At 42.6% G+C, this 21,765-nt stretch overlaps 1 protein-coding gene across 3 annotated transcripts in view; it reads left to right on the forward strand.

The window, feature by feature from the left end:
• The window catches only part of MAPK14 (mitogen-activated protein kinase 14), a 73,818-nt gene that overhangs the window by 47,684 nt on the left and 4,369 nt on the right, over positions 1-21,765 (forward strand). The window contains exons 7-10 of one of the 3 annotated variants that reach the window (XM_029944817.1): positions 525-639; positions 1,214-1,285; positions 16,982-17,061; positions 19,355-19,433. In XM_029944817.1, the coding sequence (XP_029800677.1) occupies positions 525-639; positions 1,214-1,285; positions 16,982-17,061; positions 19,355-19,433 (346 nt within the window). Of the gene's footprint in view, positions 1-524; positions 640-1,213; positions 1,286-12,735; positions 12,816-16,981; positions 17,062-19,354; positions 19,434-21,765 lie in introns of all 3 variants that reach the window. The other 2 variants (XM_029944816.1, XM_029944818.1) reach the window with 2 other exon arrangements.

Below are 21,765 nucleotides of genomic sequence, written 5' to 3' on the forward strand. Positions count from 1 at the left end.
TGCTTGCCGACACCATAGAATAGATTTATTTTTTCTGGAATTTCACATAAATGGAATCCTACAGTATTTGTGTGTGTGTATCTGACTTTTGCTCAGTATAATATTTTTGAGATCTGTCTGTTATATCAGTAGTTCATTCCTTTTTATCGCTGAATAGTATCCATTTTATGAATATGCCACAATTTGTCTATCCATCTACCTGTTGATAGACCTTTGCTTCAATTCCAGTTTGGGGCTGTGTAAAGCTGCCATGAATATTCATATGCTAGCCTTTGTGTGGTTGTATGTTTTCATTGCTCTTGGGTAAATGCCGAGGAGTAGCATTTTTGTTTTGCTTTTTGTAATTTCATTTTTTAAAGTTCTTGCTGTGTTTATCATGCATTCCGAGCATAGACTTGGAAGTGTGTTTATGAAAGTGCTGTACTGTTCTTCCTTTTTCTGAGGCACTAGAGTTTTTTCCCTCCTGCCTTACAAGTCTTGGAAGCTGGACTGTTCCAGTGGCTGATTTCTCTTCCCTCCCTTAGATCTTAGATTTTGGACTGGCTCGACACACGGATGATGAAATGACAGGCTACGTGGCCACTAGGTGGTACAGGGCTCCTGAGATCATGCTGAACTGGATGCATTACAACCAGACAGGTACTGCTTTTATTGGTTACTTAGCACCTTATCGGTCACCATGTTGGGTGTATCTGGAATTCTCAGAAGTCGAGGAGGCAGTGGCAATGGGAGGAAGCATCTTTTTTTCCCATCAGTAATCCATTTAAAGTCAACAGAAAATATTTCAGTTGCTCAGATAGAGAAGGGGGCGGGTTGCATGCAGGTTTCAAACTTTATGATTTAGCAGTTGAATATTTATTTAGATTTCCAACATACTGTGTGAGTACTTCTACCTGAAGACAATGAGTTCATAATTTTAACCTCTCAGCATTACTTGGGAGAACCCACCATTTCCACCAATAAGAATCTCTACCCCTCTGTGAGAATAAGTTATGACTTCTTTCTGCCTTAACTATGTTTTGACATCCCACTTATGAAGCCTTTTAGTGGGGTGAAGGTCTTAATAAACTGACTTCCATAAAGAGGAGCGTGAATCCTGGACCTCAGATGTCTTAAATGTTTATTTGAGTATTTCACTTCTAGTTCTAGTTGCATTTGTGGTCAGGTGTGATAACAGTGACATTGTGTGCCTTTTTCTCTTTAATTTTGCCAGTTGATATTTGGTCAGTGGGATGCATAATGGCCGAGCTGTTGACTGGAAGAACGTTGTTTCCTGGTACAGACCGTATCCTTTAAAAAGTTTGGATTCTTGTTTCTTATCTGTATTCCAGCGTCCAAGGAAGTATATGGCTCTTACCGATCTTGAGGGAAGGCTCTCGGTTACTTGCTCATATAGTTCAGACGCGCATTAGGAGAAGGCGCCTTGCCAACAGAGTGCCTTCAGTTTAACTTGTGTGAGTTGGAAAGATTCCTCACCAGCTGGGAACTCTTTATGTGTTTCACATCTCCTCTTTTGCAGGGAGCTCGTTATTGCATTAATCTTCCCCCGGCAGTTCTGCCACCTGAGCGTTTTCCTGAGAAGCTCCAGATCTCAACGACTGGTCTAGTCTCCTTGTACAAACACTCACTGAGCACAAGACACCCACTTATAAGTCAGGGGTGTCTTTAGCTTTTAGGTTTGATTTACATGGTCAAAAGATTATATGTTGTCCCTATAATGATGTACCTGCTGACTCTTTTTATTTTAATTTTTTGTTTGTTAAGCAAGAAATAATAAAAGGAAGACATGATAAGCTCATCCTGACATGTGCCCTTTTTTTTTTCCCAGCACAGTTTTGTTTTTATCCTAGATTGTAGCCAAACCTTAATTTACTTACAGATTTATTATCTAGCTCATGGTTTACCATGGCCCTTTTATTTTAGGCCCCTTACTATCTGCTGCATGGCCATTTCATGCTTTAGAAATAATACCATCCAAATGTGGTTTGTTGGAACTCCCATTCCTTTCACTTGGGGAAGGTGTTCAGGTGAGAAAGAATGTTGAAATACATGTCTAGAATTAGGTTGGAAGATTTTTGTGAAATTCATCTGGTTAGCCCATCGTGGGTTTGGTTGGGCTTAAAAGTGCAGCAGTCATGCTATGAATGTGTTCTATTGTGTTCAGAGACCTAAAAGCTGTCTTACCAACCCCTCACCACAGCAGACTTACTGAGTTTATACCAGAATGTCAGTTTGCTTGCTTACCATTTGGGATATACTTCTGTGGTGGCTGTGACATTCATATTAACTCTCCACATTCTAACTATCTTCTGCTAAAGAAAATGTACTTTCCTAATGAACAGGAAAGCTTCTGTCCCTCAGGCAAAGTTATTTCCCTATGGCTGTTTCTGCACTGATGCAGTTCTGTCTCCCTTTACTGAGCTCACCTTATTGCTCCTCCTCCCCAGATTCGTAGTGTAAATACCTAGCATTTCTCCTTTGTCCTTTGCTTCATTCACCTTACGTCTGCGTCTTAGAAATGTGGTTTATACATTATAGGCCAGGGTAGGAGGATTAGGGAAATTTGTAATTCCCTTTCCCCCAGATACACAGCTCAGAGTCCCCATCCAGAGAGAGACTAATGTCTCTCTTCCACGCATACTACTGGGATGTATTTCTCTGTTCCGCCCTCCCCTGTATTATATTTATTATCTGTATCTTCTTCTGCCTTCGGTCAGCTGTGGACACGCATGCCGGCATTGACGCGCAGAGTGGTGGGGACAGGAGGGGTACTGGTTGAGGACACATACTCTGGAGTCAGACTCCTGTGTTCAGATCCTGCCTCTTCTACTCCAGCTGTGTGTTTTCCGCCCTCTGTCTCTCGATTTCCTTAACCATAAAATGCTAATAGCATGTACTTTACAAGGTGGTTGTGAGAATTCCGTGAGACAGTATCTGGGAAGTACTTAGAGCCTGGCAGCACAGGGCTTGATCCCACGAACTGTGAGATCACAGTCTGAGCCGAAATCAAGAGTTGGATGCTCAACTGTCTGAGCCACCCCCCGGCGTCCCCTCATTTTTTTTTTTAAATCAGAAAGTTGAGAATTTAGACTCATCTACTTGGGGGTCTAGAAGGGTATCAGAAAACATCTAATGACACCCCCTGTTTGTTATATATGTGAGGAAACCAAGACCCAGAGAAGGTAGATCCAAAACTGTTACTTAGGGACTCAGGTCACAGTTTCTTTATTTTATTTGTTGCTGGTTCCCCACATTTCTAGAACTTCTCTTCATAAAACCGTTGGAGAACGCTAGTCCCACACATTCTTCCTTTGCCCCAGCAAGACATGCAGCCACTTTTTATTAATGATTTTTAAATGCAACTGAATGCTGAGGCAGCCTCTAGCGCTGCTCGCTTTTTGAGTGCAGTTTTCTCCCTATTTTCCTCACATATTAATCATATTATTCTCATCTAGAACTGGTGGTTTTAGGGGCTTGTGGGTGGCTCAATCCGTTAAGCGGCTGACTTTGGCTCAGGTCATGATCTTGTGGTTCATGAGTTTGAGCCCTGTGTCGAGCTCTATTCTGGATAGACAGCTGCTTCAGATTCTGTGTCTCCCTCTCTCTCCATTCCTCCCCTGCTCACACTAATCTCTCTCTGTCTCAAAAAAATAAACATTAAAAAAAAACGGTGGTTTAGCTTCGAGATAAGAGCTATCTAATAGAAGTGTCTGTGGTGTTGCGAGTGTTTTCTCTTGTGCTGCGTGCACCATGGGGGTTGGTAGCCGCCAGCGACATGTGACTGTCGAGGACTTAAAATGTGGCTAGTGAAACTTAGACACTGAATTAAAAATATTTTTGTGGTAAAAGGTATTAACATAAAATTTGCCATTTTGTCTTTTTCTTATTGTGGTAAAATACGCATAACATAAAATTTATCATCCTAACCCTTTTTAAATACACAGTCCACTGGCACTAATTACACGTACAAAGCTGTGCAACTGTCACCACTATCTTATTTCAAGAACATTTTCATCACCCCAGACAGACACTCTGTCCCCATTGAACAATAACTCCTCCTTTCTTCCTTCCAACCGCCTCTGGTTTCCTCTCTTCAGCTTCCTCAATTTGCTTCTTCTAGGTACTTCATACAACCGGAATCACACAATATTTGTTCTTTCGTTTCTTGATTATTTCCCTTAGCCGTAATGTTCTCAGGGTTGCTCTGTGTTGGAGCACGCGATCAGGACCGCATTCCTTGTATGTGTGCGCCACAGTGTGTTCCTGCCCTCATCTCTTCGTTGACACTTGGGTTATTTCCACCTCTGGCAATTGTGAATTGTGCCACAATGAGCAGTGGCATAGAACTCTCTGTTTGAGGCTCTGCTTTCAGTTTCTTTTGGGTATATTTATCTAGGCATGAAATTGTTGGGTCCTGTGGTAACTCTACATTTAGTTTTTTGAGGAGCCACTCAACTGTTTGCCACAGTAACTGTACCATTTCACCTGCCTACCAGTGATGTAGGAGCAATTTCTCCATGTCTTCACCAACACTTATTCTTTTTCTTAAATTAGAGCCATCCTCATAGGTATGAAGTCGTATCTCTTTGTGGTGTTAATTTGTATTTCCCTAATGACCAAAAGCGTTGAGCATCTTTTCCTTGGTTTAGTGGCCATTTGTATATCTTCTGTGGAGGAATGTCTGTTCCGGTTCTTTACCCATCTCTAATTGGTTGTCTTTTTGTTGTTTAGTTTTTAGTTCTTTGTATATTCTGGATATTAAAACTTCATTAGATATGTGATTTGCAAATATGTTCTCCCATTCTGTGGGTGGTCTGTTAACTTTCTTGATAATTTCTTTAAAAAAAAATTTTTTTTTTAATTTTTATTTACTTTTGAGAGACAGAGAGAGAGCATGAGCCAGGGAGGGGGAGGAGAGGGGGAAACACAGAATCCAAAGTAGGTTCCAGGCTCTGAGCTGTCAGCACAGAACCCGACGTGGGGCTCAAACCCACGAGCCGTGAGATCATGACTTGAGCCCAAGTCGGACGCTCAACCGACTGAGCCACCCAGGTGCCCCTATTGATAATGTCCTTTGATGCACTGAAGGTTTGATACTAATGAAGTTCCAATGCATCTCTTTTTTGTTTTGTTGCTTATATCATATCTAAGAATGTATTACCAAATTCAAGCTTGTGAAGGTTTACTGTGTTTTCTACTAAGAATTGTGTGGGTTTATTATCTCTCATACCTAGGTCTTTGATCCATTTTGAGTAAATTTTTGTATATGATGTCAGGTTTGAAGTCCAACTTGTTCTTTTGCGTATGGAAACCCCATTGTCCCAGCACCATTTGTCGAAGAGACTATCCTTTCCTCACTGAATGGGCTTGGCATTTCTGTCAAAGGCTAATTCTACTCCATTTGTCTGTATATCTGTGCTTACGTAACAGTACCACACTGTGTGATTCCTATAGCTTAATACGTATTTATTCAGGAAGTGTGAGTCCTTCAGCTTGTTCTCATTGTTAATTAAAAGGCTGGCAGTTTTTGTTTGTATTTTGCTTTTTGGCTTTTCAAGCTCTTTTGTAATCCCATATGAATTTGCAGATGGGCTTTTCCATTTCTGCGGAAAAAGCTGTTGGAATATTTTTTAATATCTACTTCTAATGTTTATGTATTTATTTTGAGAGAGAGAAAGAACGCATATGCACAAGCAGGGGAGAGGCTGAGAGAGGGACAGAGAGAATCCCAAGCAGGCTTCCTACCGTCAGCATCTAGCCAGACACCAGGCTCCATTGATCCTACAAACCGTGATATCATGACCTGAACCAAAATCAAGGTTGGATGGGGCGCCTGGGTGGCTCAGTCAGTTAAGCATCTGACTTTAGCTCAGGTCATGATCCCTTTGTGGTTTTAATTTGTATTTCCCTAATGACCAATAATGTTGAGCATCTTTTCCTGTGTTTATTGGGCATTTGTATATCTTCTGTGGAGGAATATATGTTCAAGTTCAGAGCCTGGAGCCTGCTTCGGATTCTGTGTCTCCCTCTCTTTCTATGCCCCTCCCCTGCTCGCTCTCTGTCTTTCTCTCTCTCTCAAAAATAAATAAAAGAGTCAGATGCTTACCTGAGCCTCCTAGGCACCCTGAAAAGCTCTTGGTATTTTGATAGCTGTTGCATTGAATTTTTAGATCACTTTGGGTAATATTGACATCTTAACAATATTAAGTCTTTCTATCCACAAACATGAGATGTCTTTCCATTTTTCAGTTCTTCTTAATTTCTTTCAGCAACATTTTATCATTTTCATTGGACAAATCTTTCACCCTATTTATTCTTTTAGACGCTGTTATAAATGGAATTGCTTTCTTAATTTCTTTTTCAGGTTGCTTATTGTTGGTGTGTGGAAACAAAACTGATTCTTGTTGATTGTGTGCCTTGTGTCTTTACTCAATTTGTTTATTAGCTCTAGTATGTTTCTTATAAATTCTTTGGTTTTATTATAGACAGCATCCTGTTGTCTGCAAACAGAGATGGTTTTACCTCTGCCTTTCCAGTTGTTCTGGCTAGAACTTCCAGGATAATAGCACTGAATGGCAGTGCTGAAGTTGGCATCCTTGCTTTGTTCTTATCTTAGAGGGAAAGTTCTCAGCCTTTCTCCAGGGCCTATGATTTTAGCTGCGTATTTTACATAAATACTCTTTATCAAGTCAAGGAAGTATCACTTCAGAGAAGCTCATTTTTATTCATAGTTTTTTGAATCTTAAATCTGAATCTTAAATCTTATTCGATTTTATTTAGATTACATTTAAATTTAGTTAATCGCTCGTGATTACTGGTATTGCATCAGACAGCACAGGTTTAGATCTCTCCCAAGTCTTGTTCGTATTCTCCCTTTTTCTCATGTTTTTGTGATTCGTCTCTTCCTTGAGAGATTCGTTTCGTACTGGTTGTTAATAATCCTTGGAGTTCCCCTAAAGGTGTAAGAAATACTAATTTTTGTCTTAAAGCTAAGTAGATATTGTTAGGTTAGAAGCTATTCTCATTTATGACTATGTAGAATGCTTCTTTCATCTAGCTCAGAAAGAGGTTTTTTTTAAAAGAATGAAGTCTTGGGGCACCTGGGTGGCTCAATTGGTTAAGCGGCTGACTTCGGCTCAGGTCATGATCTCATGGTTTGTGGGTTTGAGCCCCGCATCAGGCTCTGTGCTGACAGCTCAGAGCCTTGAGCCTACTTCGAATTCTGCGTCTCCTTCTCTCTCTGCCCCTTTCCCACTCACCTTCTGTCTCTCTGTCTCTCAAAAATAAATAAAAATTATTAAAAAATTTTAAAAACATTAAGAATGAAGTTTTGCCTTAGAAGTCCAGTTGACTCTGTGTATCAAGTGGACATGGCTGGCAGAGCGCCACATTAGAACAGAGTGAGGCTACAGAATGTCTCTTCAGGCATAGTGCAACCTATTTCAAATGCCATTGGTTTTGAGAAGAGTGGCCAGTTAGAAAATGGTATTACCAAAACTTAACTGTCCGTAGCCTATGGAAGAGAGAAAATGAGTTTCAGATCTCTGTTAACTGTTTTCTCTTCCAGAGACCACAGTGTTTGTTTGTTGTCACTTTCTTTCCCTAAGTAATCAAATGAATTTCCTTCATGTGTAAAACTTTTCTTCCTTCTTTCACTTAAAAAACTTTTTTAATGTTTATTTATTTTTTAGGGAGAGGGAGAGACAGAATGTGAGCAGGGGAGGAGCAGAGAGAGAGGGAGACACAGAATCGGAAGTAGGCTCCAGGCTCTGAGCTGTCAGCACAGAGTCCAGCACGGGGCTCGAACTCAAGAACCGTGAGATCATGCCCTGAGCTGAAGTCGGAAGCTTAACTGACTGAGCCACCAGGTGCCCCTCCTCCTTTCATTTTAATAGAAGTGGTACCTTTATGATATTAATCAGAGGATAATGGGGCTGTTGAGATACAATCTACTTGCCATTAGCTGCTGCCTCACTCCATATGAATGCCCTTAGTGTATTAAAATTTGCTCTTTAATTCTACTTGATTCATTTCTTCTTTTGATTTTTTTCAAACATTTTATGAAATACTTACAAAAAGACAAAGAATAACATAATGAACACCTGTGTTCACAGCTCCCAGGTTATGAGCTAAAACATGCCAGTAGAGATAAAAATTTCTGATGTACCCCCTTGTTGTCATGTCTAACCCTCACTTGCAGTCACTGGTTTCAAATATTCTCTCATTGTATTTTATTTTTTAATAAATAAAGGTTTTTTTAGAGTAATCTCTACACTCACAACCCTGAGATCAAGGCGGCATGCTCCACTGACTGAGCCAGCCAGGTGCCCCTATTCCTCTCATTTTAAAGAAGCAATTTCATGGGGCACCTGAGTAGCTTGGTTGGTTGAGCGTCTGACTCTTGATTTTGGTTCAGATCATGATCCCAGGGTTATAGGATCAAGCCTTGTGTCAGGCTTTGTGATGAGCGTGAAACCTGCTTAAGATTCTCTCTCTCTCTTCCTCTCCCTTCTCCCCAACTCATCTGTTTTCTCTCTTTCTCTCTCTCTCTCTTTCTTAAAAAAAAAATGCAGTTTTACTTTAGACACTAAAAGAAAGTGTCCTAATAAATGTCAAAGAGGAAAAGTATTTTACATTATTTGCCTTTTCTTCTCCAACTTGAAAATATATTTTCCCAGAAAAGGTTGGAATTTTCATGTGTGTCCATAAACCTACCTAAAGTACCTTAAGAATTTTAGTGTGTGTGACAGTGAAAATGACTATTTTGACAACCAAGAAGGGAAGAAAGTAGGCCTAAGTCTTCTAGTCCATCCTGTCTGTCACCAGGAGGAATTCCTACCCTCCAAACATTGATGTTCTTCTGGCTTCGTCTGTATCGACTTTGTTTCATTGAAAACTGCTGTTCATGTGTGGCTGTAGCTGCAGGCGGGTCCTGCTTCAGGTCCTCTTCCTCCCCTTCAGCTCTCTGGCCTGTGGAGGCTTCTCAGAGTTGCCTAGAACACTTAGAGGTGAATAGAATACTACTTTTTAATTTTCCTTCTGATTACCCCATTAACCTTAGGTTGATTTCCTCATCTATTTATGCTACCTATTACTTTGTTACAGAAAACCTAGTCTAAAGAGTAATCTTGGGCCTTAGTGGTTGTTTTAGAAAGGACCAAGAGATCTATGACTTAAATTTTGACAGTTTGATTATTATAATTAAAACACATTTTTACCTAATAGTAAAAATTTTTTCCATCCCGGGGGGACAGGGGGAAGAGAGTTAAACCAATTATGAAAGATGGCTTGTTGTGGAAATAACTAATTGTCACAATGTCATAAGTTTTGCTTTGCTCTGCTTATGTAGCTACTTGAAGCACCTTCCGGCCTTAACTGCCTGGACAAATTGTAGTGGCCTTGCGGTAGCTGGTAGTGCTGGAAGACTGACCCGTGTTTCACTGGATTTGCCAGCTCTTGAACAACCTCTGGTGATTTCTTCTGAGGTCTGCATGCTTTGACTTCCTTCTTGCAAGTGCTTTTAGCTACTAAGTGGATTTTATTTTGCTTTGTGTGCTTACTAATCTCCCAAGTATCGGCTATCATCAGCTGAACCAACTCTCTGGCCGTCGTGGCCCTTACGCACACGTGGCTTTATACTTGTATACTCTCTATGGCGTAAACACTTCAGACGGAGGGTTTGAAGAGCTTTGTTAGGCCTGATGTTGACTGAAGCAACTTTTCTTGACCACTTTTTGTATTTAGACTTTCCATTGAGTATGGTCATTATAGGTTTTTTAGGGCAGGGCAGAGGGGTGGAGTGGAGTTCAAAAGCACATTACAACTGGTCTTGTCAAGCCAACCAATGTTTATCAAACTGCACTGTGGAAGGTGCTGGGGATAAGATCGCACCTGCCCCCCAAACCAGAATGGTCACACTCAGTGGAAAGTGCATTACAGGAGCTATCAGAACAAATGTCTGCTTTCTCATCATAAAATAAGACAGAGTGATAAAAATGCTATAATAGAGGTGACAAGTAAGTTATTGAGAAGTAGATACTTCGAACTTAAGATACCCAGAAAGACTCCGCAGCACAGTTCTTGTTCCAGTGGGACTTTGAATAATAAATAAGAAAAGGCTTGGTAGGAGGGGAGAGTGGAGGATATTACCGTGTGTAACTTGGATAAATCAGTTGAAAGCTTAGAAGTGCCTTGTGAGTTGAAGCAAATGGTTTGAGGCAGAGTCTGAAAAGAAGCTTGATGCCAAGTCAGGGAGGGCCATGAGGAGCTAGGAATTCAGGCTTTATTCTTCAGACCTGTGATTGTTTTATACTGGCAGAAGCAGGAGAGAGACACGGGGTCCCCGACCCATTGCCATGGTGAGCCTCCGTGGCGGGTGGGAGTGGCATACTCTTCAGGTATGATGAGGTGAAGTTAGGGCAGTTAGGAAGCTGAGCCGAGTCTCTTCTGTCCTCCCTGAAGGGAGTATAAAACCTGACTCCCATTCCAGTAGTCAGAAGTCTCTTAAACGAGAGTACCAATCTCAGCAGCTTTGTTTCTTGAGGTTAATTTTTATGCATATATCGTAAAACTACCTGTTTGAGAGTTGAAGTAGGCTAGTTGGTTTTCAAATGTGGTATATGTTGTGTTGTGGGAGAGCTACCCAGTTACACTTGTTCCTGAAGAGTGTGAGGGGATTAAGACTTGTAAACAGAATCATTTTAAATGGGCAAAGGGGATCGTGTACTAAATTCTGTTGTTGTATAGCTTTGATTACTTTAGAGCAAGACCGTATTCATCTGACTTCCTCTCTCTCCCCCCATTAATGCATGCTTTAGGTTTTTTTTCTTGTCCGCTCTTTGAACTAAAAACCAATACTGAAAATTTCACCTCCAGAGCACATTGATCTTTGCCATTTGCAGATGGCAAAGTTCTCTACTATATTTAATTTAGAAATTATTTCTGTGAGTGGACTTGTTTCTAATTTAACCTCGTTTTCTATAGAACACAAGTTGTTTGGGTCTAGGCTGGGGCTTGGCAAACCTTTTCTTAAAAAGCCAGATAGTAAATATTTTAGGGTTTGGGGACCATATGGTTTCTAATGTAACTACTCAATTTTGCTGTGTAGGGTGAAAGCACTTACAGACAGTACATAAATGAATGGGCATGGCTGCGTTCCAATAAAACTTTATTTTCAAAACAGGCAGCAGGCTGGGGTTTGCTAACTCCTGTCTAGAATATTCTTCCATTTAAGCCAATTTCCTATCTGGGCGGGGGGCAGGGAGGGAGGGACAGGGAAGAACAGGGCAAGATGCCAGGGATATTACACAAGTAATTCCTGTAACTTAGGCAACTTGGTTTGCAGAGGCCATTATTTTCAGTTACACTGTCTTACCTTTATATGTGTAATCATAAGCAGAGATCTTTTCTTCCATCCTCCCTTCAATGCTGCTCTACCTTCTCCTCAAAGATTTTGAGTGCCCACCATGGAGCAAATGGCAGGCTGAGCACTGGGGATAGATGGCAGTCAGGGTGGCCCCTGCCCTCATGAAGCTACAGAGGGATCAGGAGAGGTGACAGACAGAAAGCAAAGGAAGTAATTATAGATTGATTGCAAGCATTGTGCCAGGGTGGAGAATACAAGAGGGGGCTTTCTCATTTAGAGGCTTGGGGGAGGCCTGTGAGGAAGTGCGCCCTGAGGTTGAGAAGGATCTAATACGCCCACAGCCTGACGGGATGCGTGCTGGCACCAGAAGACACCTGTCCTCGCCTCCTTTTCCCCGAGTGTCAGGAGAGACGTGGATAAACTCTCACACTGTCGTAGAGATTAGTACAAACTCACTTCATGTAATTTTTTGTCTCTCCCCTTTTAACTTCCCTTTTTTAGGCAAGACTAAAAGCAGTAAGAATAAATGAAACGTTTCTGTCCTCTGGTTCATGTATGCACATGCATTCCGAGTGTGCAGGGAAGAGTCGGCCGCCGGAATAAGGGTCTGGACACTGTAGCCTATTGTGTAGAGCCTCTGGGGTGTGTGAGGTTGGTCACTGCGCCCGCCCGCGAGGCCGAAGGCTCTCCTGTGCTGCTCGTTGTGGCGCTCCGGAAGAGCCTGCCGATGCAGCGGGGGCGTGGGGCCCTCTGCTGGCCGCCGGGCACTCACAGCTCCTCCGCCGCTCCAGCTGTCGCAGAGGGAAGGGGCCCCCCAGAGGGCACGCGCTAATGGTGTCAGGCTCTGGGGGAGTCGCAGGCCCCTGTCCTGTTCAAGCTCCTTGGGTCAGGCCTGCGGGGACTAATCCCATATGGCCTGGCCAGCCCCAGCCCCTGGGCTCTGCAGCTCTCTCTGCACGTGTCACACTCTGCCTACCAGTGCCCTTCGCTCCGTGGGGCTCCTGACGCTTTGGTGGAAGGTGATGGCCTGTGAGAAGCTTTTGCGCTGTCACCCGCCGCCTTTGACCCAGCCGGAGTCCTTCACCTTACTGACGGCTAATGTTGACAGATGCCCAGAATGAACATAAATGGGGCCGGGGGTGGGGGTGGTAGGTTTTGAGCCTTTGCACAGGAGGGACCTGTTCTGCTTGAAGTGATCATCCGCCGGAGCCCTGAGCTAGATGAACTCACCATCTGGGCTTGGTTTGGGGTTTCCACTTTTCGTTATTGGGGTTTTTCGTTTGTTTGTTTTGTTTTTGTTTGTTGTCATTTGTTTGTTTTTTATTTATTTTTATTTTGTCCCAACATTTTCCTTTATAGTCCACCATTAGATATTGATCAGTTGAAGCTCATTTTAAGACTCGTTGGAACCCCAGGGGCTGATCTTTTGAAGAAAATCTCCTCAGAGTCTGTGAGTTGATGCTTTGATTGTAATTCTCTGCCCTGTTGGGAGCCTCTGCCACTTGCCTTCCATGTACTTTGTTCCTGGGTGTGTTTGTAAGCACGTGTGCCCTTTTGTGCTGCCTTCCAGGATGAGGGGTGTGTGTGTGTGTGTGTGTGTGTGTACACATGCACACATCTGCTCACATGCATGTGTTTCGTTCTCTATTGAAGTACATACTTAGATCACAAGAGCTTGTATTGGGCAGTCTTGTCCCAGTGAATGATTTGAGATTCTAAGTCATTCCAAGAGATTAATGGGAAATTTGTCTCCGTTATCAAGCCCTGACATCATTTTCCTCAGCAGTTTCACGTACACCCAAGCTCTTCTTACATGTGGTCAGTGCTGGCTCTCAGAGCACGAGCCTCACCACGAGTTAGTCCAGCTTCATCTCCCCAAGGATGAAGTGTGCATTGTGTGCATGCTACCGCCCTTTTCCAGAAGTTCCTGCTTTTTTCTGTTTTAGAATAGACAACTCCTCCATCTTGTATAAGTGGTCTTTTCTCAGCAGGGCCCTCTCTCCACCGGTCTCCAGACCAGTGCTGGTACCTCACAGCCACGGGAGTGGGCTTGGAAACCCTTCCTCCCACAGCCTGCCTTTGTAATTACAAGTCAAATAACCTGAGAAACAGCTTTGGAGCTAATGCTTTCCTGCCTTTAAGCAGGGATTTAGAGAGAAGCCATGGGAATGTGGCTCTGGCTTGCTTTGGCTCCGATTTCCTGCTGTTGGCCATTTTCTGGGGCCAGAGATGAGAGAGAAATCATGAAAGCTCAGCCTTTCTCCCTTTTCTCCTCTGTCTGCCGCCAGGCAGTTGACTAAAAGGGGAAAAGCGCTGTGGAGCCAAGCTCCAGTTGTGCCTTCCCGATTCTCGTCCCAGCATTCTGACTAACGGGGTCCCTTTGCCCAGTTGGAAGGACTGCTGGGTAGCTGGAGGCAGGCTTGAGCAGGTGAGTTTGAGTGGTTCATCATCACCTTTTCAACATAAAGAACACTGTCATCTGGTACGTTTCTGGTACATTCCTTTAACGACCACCAAGTCCAGTGCATTTATGAATTTCCGTTCTGAGGGATGTACGAGACTGCTGGCTCTATCATTTTGGTTTATGTATTTATTTAAGCAGAAGAAGGAAAAGCACAGAAAAGCTGTGACTTGCCTGAGTCATGCACTGAGTCACTTGGCAGAGCTGAGCATCCATATCAGATGCTCTGATAACATGATCTCCGAACTTGAATCTCATGTGATTGCACACTATTTTGAAAATCATTGTCGAGTTACTGACCACAGTGTCAACCCCCAGGAGTGTTTTCTTTTGCTTTAAGAAGTACAGAAGCTGGATAGAATGAATCAAAGCAGATGGGAGATGCTGCGTGGTGAGGATGGTGCTTTATTGTTTTAAATGCATTTGCGGAGAAAACCCAGTAATAGAGAAAACATGAGGGCAAAAGGGAGTGGGGTTGGGAGCAAGTTCAGTTTATTTACCGATAGTACGAATGAGACTAAGATAGTAAATTCATTCCCTGTCTGGGAAGCAGTCGTGTCTCCCACCCGCAGCCCTCTGCCCTAGAGGTATATGTTGTTAGTCACAAGAATTTCTAAAAGAAAAAGCATGGGTAATACAGTGTTTACCTATTATTAATCCATCATTTATTGTTAAGAAAGAAAGAACATCAAGTGCTCACACTAATAATGAGATCAACTTTATCTTATGTGAAATAGGATATATCCTACATTTAAACAGCTCTAGAGTTGGGTATAATAAAGTGGAGTACCAGAATATAGAACATACTCAAATAATATTGTATTAAGTATAGGAATAAGAACTTTTTTTTTCTTACATGGTTATGGCATGTAGATAAAAGGGATTTTAAACATTCAAAAGGGTAGACAAGATTATTTTGATGTCAGTGATACTTCCCAAGTACTCAAGTTTATTTTACTTTATTTTTTTTAAATGTTTTATTTATTTTTGATACAGAGAGAGGCAGAGCATGAGGGGGGAGGGGCAGAGAGAGAAGGAGACACAGAACCGGAAGCAGGCTCCAGGCTCTGAGCTGTCAGCACAGAGCCTGACGCGGGGCTTGAACCCACGAACATGAGATCTGACCTGAGCTGAAGTCGGAGGTTTAACCGACTGAGCCACCCAGGCACCCCACTTGAGTTTATTTTAAAAGCACATCATGTGTGGGATATATGATGTGTAAATAACAAAGCCAGGTGAGGAAAACTGTTTAAGGATGTTAAAAGTTAAAAGAGAAAATGTAATAAAAAAAGAAAGCCAATAGCTATTTTCATTACTCCTGAAAAGCAGTGAGGTAGTGATGTCATCATCGATGTAGAAATTCAATCAATAAATAATAAGATTGTAAGAAATCAATCCTGGATGGGCTGGTTTAGAGCAAGTTGAGATGTGCTGAGAGAAAGGGGGATAAAATGGGTCGTGGTGGATGGCCAAGGAGCGAGTTTTTTGGTGAGTGACCCAGCACTTCTAGTAATCAGGGAAAGAGCAAAAAATCATATTAAAAAAGCAAAAGCCCTTTCACCGACTCACCTTTTTCTCTAGAAATCTATTCTTCCTAACCTCCTCACAGGAAGGGGGAATAAGAACCTGGTGACCAGAGGAGACAAAAACAGAAAACGGACAGGCTGAGTGTCATTCACAAGGACGATGACCGAGGCAGCAGGATTTTAAGATTTTGAAACGCAGCTGGTGCTCACTGCTGCTGGGTTTACTCAGTGACCCCCCTCCCCCCCGCTCCCCGCGTGGGTACATTTCTTGGCATGCAAAGTAATGTGTTATCTAATTTGTTTAAGGTAAATCTAAACTTTGTTGAGAGAACATTAAAAGGGCTTTGGCCACCTTTGGCATCTGCTGGCCTATGTCTCTGGGCCGGTGTGAAACAGAGTGTGAAAGGCGGGCGGAGCGGGTGGCTCCAGCCCTCTCCTGATGGCCAGCTTTACACGTGGACTTAGTCATCCACCGCTAGGGAACTAGAGTTCAGAGGATGAGTTAAGGTGAAGACTTACTGAAGAGAACCACAAAGAAGTATAATCAGTGGACCAGGGTGCTCCCGGAAGATGGCCAGCTGCCAGGGCGAGTGAAAAGTTTAAGAAGAAAGGGAATACAGAACACCAATTTTTATTGAATTGATTTTAAAAATCCCATCACTTCTCCTTTAATAGGAACACATGATAAACTGACAGTTCTTACAGCACTTTGGAGGCGGGGGAGTGGTGTTAGAGCTGACAGGACAGCAAGAAGAGGAAAGTTGGGAGTACCGCTCACACGGGGCGCGCGTACTTACAGAAGACCTCGTGGTTCGGTCCCCGGCAGATAACAGCCGAGTGTTTTACAGGCTCCCTCCCCACCGTTCCTGAAGTGGAGCCAGCCTGTCCACCTGTTAGAGATTGTGCTAGAACACCATCAGTGCCTGTGACTTCTGTTTGCTCCTTGCCGTTGGCTTCTAACCTCCCCCCGTGTTGCCTGTTTCTTCCTGTGTGTCTGTGTGTTTGTTATAACACACAAACTGTGTGTTGTGGCATGTTATAAATATACCGCGACTAATGTCTTTGGGACTTGGCATTGCTTATCAGCTCACACACCCGGCCATGTCTTACATTTGGAGGGGCAGTGCCTTGGAGAGTTACCAGAGCCTGTGCCATGAAAATTTAACCTCTTCCTTGAATAGATATGTTGAAAATTTTATTTTGTTCAGAGCCAGAGCAAACTTTTCGGAATCCTCTCCATTTACAAACCCCCCCACCCCCCAAAGCCAACAGGTTTTGGCCATCCTGTTGACAGCAGTTCTCTGGCTGGCATCCTGGATCACGGGGCCGTCTCTTTCCAGGGAGCCTAAAATTTTCATGTGAAAGATGATGCTAAAGTGAAAGAAAAGCAATTTTTCTTATCTGCATGGCCAGTCACTGGCTGCGTGCCTGACACCTCTCATGCCATTCATAGATGCGTGCCTTACCAGGCAGCCTTGGACTCTGGCCTGGGGCGGGGAGGGGGAGTGGGGAATGGGTTTTTCCTTTGTTTTGGGGTGGCTTTTTTGGCCTTCTTAAAAAATTGAGTTGAAAGTTATTTTTTTTTTTTTGCACTCTATGTTTAACAATGCCCTTGACTAGGTATCTAAGATATTAACCAGCTTCAGCAGATTATGCGTCTGACGGGGACCCCCCCTGCTTATCTCATTAACAGGATGCCAAGCCATGAGGTGAGAACAAACAGACTGAGTAGGGATATCCGAGTCAGGAGGCCACATTTTGTTTTATTGCCACTGTATAATCAACACAGTTTTTAATGTCACTGAGTGCTTTTGCATGTGCCTTGACACTGATGACTGCCTATGTGCTGTTGCAAGATGTTGATGGGGTGAAAAGTCACCCCACCCTATATAATTTATCGGCTTGTAAATAGAACATGATATTACCTCTATTTGGCTTTTATGAATTTAGTGCTTAAGAGACCGTTGTGATTTCCTAGTTAGGGTATGTTAGCACCTGATGGCTTTCGGCTGGAAGTGTATTTAAATGAGGACCATTAGAGGCTCTCCTATCCATCAATTTTTTATAATGACCCAAAGAGGATTCTTCCTTTAAAATAAAAAATGTATAAACTATCCAACACTAATAACAACTATATTTAAATATGAACACTGATACAGGATAAGGTGTCTTCTCTGCCAGTTCTTACTACTTAATCTAATGCTAGTTTTCTTCTCAGAGATGATTGGGGCACTTCTTTCTAAGGCGACTAATGCTTTTGGGAGCAAGGTTGGCATCACAGAGGCCCTTCCCAGCAGCTCTGTTTCTATTTCAGCTATATTTCCGTTTTGAAATTTACCTTTTTTTTTTTAAAATCTTACAAGAGAGATGACTGTTCTCTGCATGAGACAGGTCTCTCTTACTTCTGTTTTCCCTTCCTCCTTTTATCTTCATGCTCAAGTAGGAAGGGATCACAGCCATGTGGACAGTGAACTTTCTTTTCAAATTGGAAAGATTCTCAACAGCTTTTCAAAGCAGACTCTCTTCCTTGCTCCATATACAGCCACTAAGAAGGTGAAGCGGCCCTGGCAGCCAGAACACTTTCTAAGCTTGTGTGTGCGTGTATTTACACGCACATACAGCGTATGCACGTACATTTAGTGTGGAGCCTTGTTAAAACAGGATTTTAAGGAAGTGGTTAAGATCCAAAGAAGTTTTAGCTCAGATGGACTGATAGTGAGTGGGCTTTACTTTTTCAAACAAGGACGGTCATAGACATAATTTAATACCTAATATCTGAAGCACACATTTATGAGGTACATTTGTATTTATATGATTATTCTCAAGACCAGTTTTTGGTTTTGCCTTGGTGAGTATCAGTCCTGGATCATATTTGACGCCCTAAGTTCCTTAGGATGAAGTTCAGAACTTGTGAAGGTGAAACGCCCTTAGGGAATGCGAGCAAACTTTCTAAAGGCAACCGTGATGGCAGTTAATGCCCGTTGAGCCGTCACTCTGAACCAAGCTGAGGAAGGGCTGGCTTGTTATCTCTGACCCTCACTGCAGCCCGGTGAGGTCAGCCTGTTAATCTCATTTTACAGAAGAGGAACTGAAGACTTAAAGAGAATAAGTTACCCAAAGTGATAAACTCAAGATTCAAACTCAAGCCTGTTCTACCATAAGGACCAAACAAATAGCAGCTCTGTTGGTAATATAAGTGTTGTTCGTGTCAGAATTTTAGTTTGAAGTTCTTTCATGAACTTTGTTGTACTTGAGTATCACAGTGACTGTATGTTACAGGCAAGCCAAACACTAATATCTAATACTAATATTTTGCAGATGAGGTCACTGATGTGTTAGTCGAGGACTAGCCCAAAAAGATGTACCTTCTAAGTGGTAGGGGAAAGATTTCTGCACAAGCCACATAGCTTATAACCCACTCTTGTTTGTTACACTTATGAACCAGTGTTTTCAAAATGTGTTCAAGACTCTTAGAACAATATACTAAGCTTATGTTTACTTGTTACCGAGATGACGTTGTTAGCAAGGGTTGACACGAATATCCTTTTTATGTACCAAGAGCACCTACTGAGATCAGCACCATCAGAAGACTGCTAGTCCCAGACTTTCCTTAGGAGCACCCATCCCTGTGCTAATTTTAGCTTTCTAGGAAGGCTGTTTAAGAAAGGGGAACTTCTGAGTTATCCTGGTCTCTCTCTCTCTTTTTTTTTTTTTAACTTCTGACCCTTTGATCAGAAAGCTATTAAAAGGGAACTTACTTGCCTAGCATTCTCATTCACTTGAAATGTAACCCTGAGAGAGAGCCAGAATAAACAAAGGTGACGGTCATACCTAAGGAAGTTAGGATGGCAGTAAAGGAGGAGTCTTTACTTGACTATCAAAGATGTAAACACCGAAGCTGGCAGATTTCGTCGGGTCACACTTGTTCCTTGGCAGGACTGAGACTCTGGGAGCAGTAATATTGTTGAACAAAGCCATTTTGAAAACCTTTTATTTTTACAGGCAAGAAACTACATTCAGTCTTTGACCCAGATGCCGAAAATGAACTTTGCAAATGTATTTATTGGTGCCAATCCCTTAGGTAAGTTGATCATATCCTCGTCTCGAGGATATTGACGTGCTTATGCCATAAGTTAGGGACTTGAAAAAGAGTTTTTCCTTTTGATTAAATAGGGTACCATTGGGGTGCCTGAGTGGCTCCTTCGGTTAAGTGTCCGACTTTAGTTCAAGTCATGATCTCAAGTTCGTGAGTTCAAGCTTCACATCAGGCTCTGTGCTGACAGTGTAGAACCTGCTTTGGATCATCTGTCGCCTTCTCTGCCCCTCCGCCACTCGTGTGTGTGTGTGTGTGCCAGCTCTCAAAAACAAATATAAAGGAGTTGCTTTATTCCTTAAACCTGGGGCTAATACATGCTTCAGTTGGCCCCTTAACGTGTCAATGCCTGGGGCTCTAATTCCCTGGTTCAAGGATTGGGTAGTGGACAGTGCTGTTTAATGGCGGACACAGAAAAATCAGACTGGGCCTTCCTACAACAGGGAGGGGGCGATGCTATGATAACAGTATAATCAACCTTCTCTCTTTTCTGGAGTGTGTTACATGTGTATGATTATGGTAGTTTTTTAAATCTCCCAGAGGGTCCTCCCTCTCCTTAAGGGTCCCAGCAGCTGTGCTGGGGGGCTGATCATCGTGACACCCTCTTCAGAAGTTGTAGTGAAGGCTGAGTGGCTTTGCCTTTATAAGTACTTCTTCCATAGTGATTGTTGAGAGTGATTTCAGTGGTACTGTGTTCATTCTTACAATAGCAGAGATGCTCATATTTTTCAAGAAGTAGGGCAGATCGGGGTGAGTCTGTGTCAGCCTTGGCGATTGTGAGTGTGCCAGACCTCAGCTGGGCCACTCTCACATCCAAAAATGAGTCCCCAGAGTCATCAGGGGTATACAGAATTCTGCACGGTTGGTTTAGGTTTGCATTTGCCCTGCCACGCTCCCGTTGGCTTTGTGTGACTTATTTGAGCTGTATTTAGTTCAAGGATCTGTGAGAAGCTCTCTTTGAGTCATAAATACTCTAGGATGTTGGGAAATTATGTCGTATGCTGGTAGCTTTCTTGTCTGTCCTTCTGTTCTGAATGTATTTTCATCCTATCAGTTCATGTTACAGACCTGGCGGGCCTCACTGTTTGACTTGCTCTTAGCCAACTCAAAGAGACTTGTTAACTCACTTTTCTAGAGAAGCAGGGAGGTATGCTTATGTCCCAACAGTTTATTTAGGTCACATCCATCCTTCTCTGGAATCATGACATTTAAATGGTCTCCAAAGAACTGGATACCACCTAGCAATACAGACTGCAAGTGAGTTGAATGGAGGCTCCGGGCCATCTGGTGCTCAGCCCTGCAGTTGTTGGGATTTAAACATGCCTGAGGGCTCCCTGCCAAGCAGTGATGTCATACGAAGAGTTTCTTCTTGCAGACAGAACACGGTGTTACTGACCACGAACTTGGGCCCAGCATATTAACTGAGCGGGATTACACCGACGGTGTAAATAGGGACAGCTGTATTTTGTCAGTCACTGACATCGTGCTTAACTGTCATTCTCAAAAAATTAAATTAAAACATGACTTAAAACTTAAATTGCCCTTGGATGTAGTGTGTGTATTTGTCTCTGTCACGATCTTAGAGGAATCTTTTTCTTACCCCTGCCTTAGTCCTCCTCAAGGCATTGGTTATTAGGACACGGTAGCTTTCACCCTAGGAAACCCGATCAAATACAGTGTGTGACCCTTAATTGGAGCTTGGTTTGAACAAAGTAGGTATAAAAGACAAGTTTGGGATAATTGGAGAAGTGTTAACATAAACTGTATTTTAGATAATATTTGAGTATTATCTGTTTGTCAGATATGATAATTTTGTGACTATATAGAAAGATGTCTTTATGCTGAAATATTTAGGGGTAAAGTACCATGCCTATCATTTTATTTTAAAATGGTCTAGCAGAAAACACAGTTAAATAGATCGAGATAAATAATGGTGGTTTTTTTCATGTTTATTTTTGAGAGAGAGGGAGATAAAGAGAGACACCGTGAGCGGGGAGAGGGGCAGAGAGAGGGGGAGACACAGAATCCCAAGCAGGCTCAGGCTCTGAGCTGTCAGCACTGAGCCCAACTCACGGACTGCGAGATCATGATCTGAGCACCCAGGCGCCCCTAGATAATGTTGTTGGATATGGGTGGTGGTGGGCATATGAGTATTCACTGTACTATTGTTTTGTACACTGAGATTTTTCATAGTGAAAATTTTATTTCCTTTATCCAAATACCATATTTCACCCACACACCCATGTTGAACCCTCAATTTGTTCATTGTTTGAAGATCTGTTTAATGAATATTCATTGCCTTATGTTAGTAAATAAACAG

This window comes from Suricata suricatta, chromosome 7 (genome assembly GCF_006229205.1).
Source record: "Suricata suricatta isolate VVHF042 chromosome 7, meerkat_22Aug2017_6uvM2_HiC, whole genome shotgun sequence".
Classification (NCBI taxonomy): Eukaryota; Metazoa; Chordata; class Mammalia; order Carnivora; family Herpestidae; genus Suricata; species Suricata suricatta.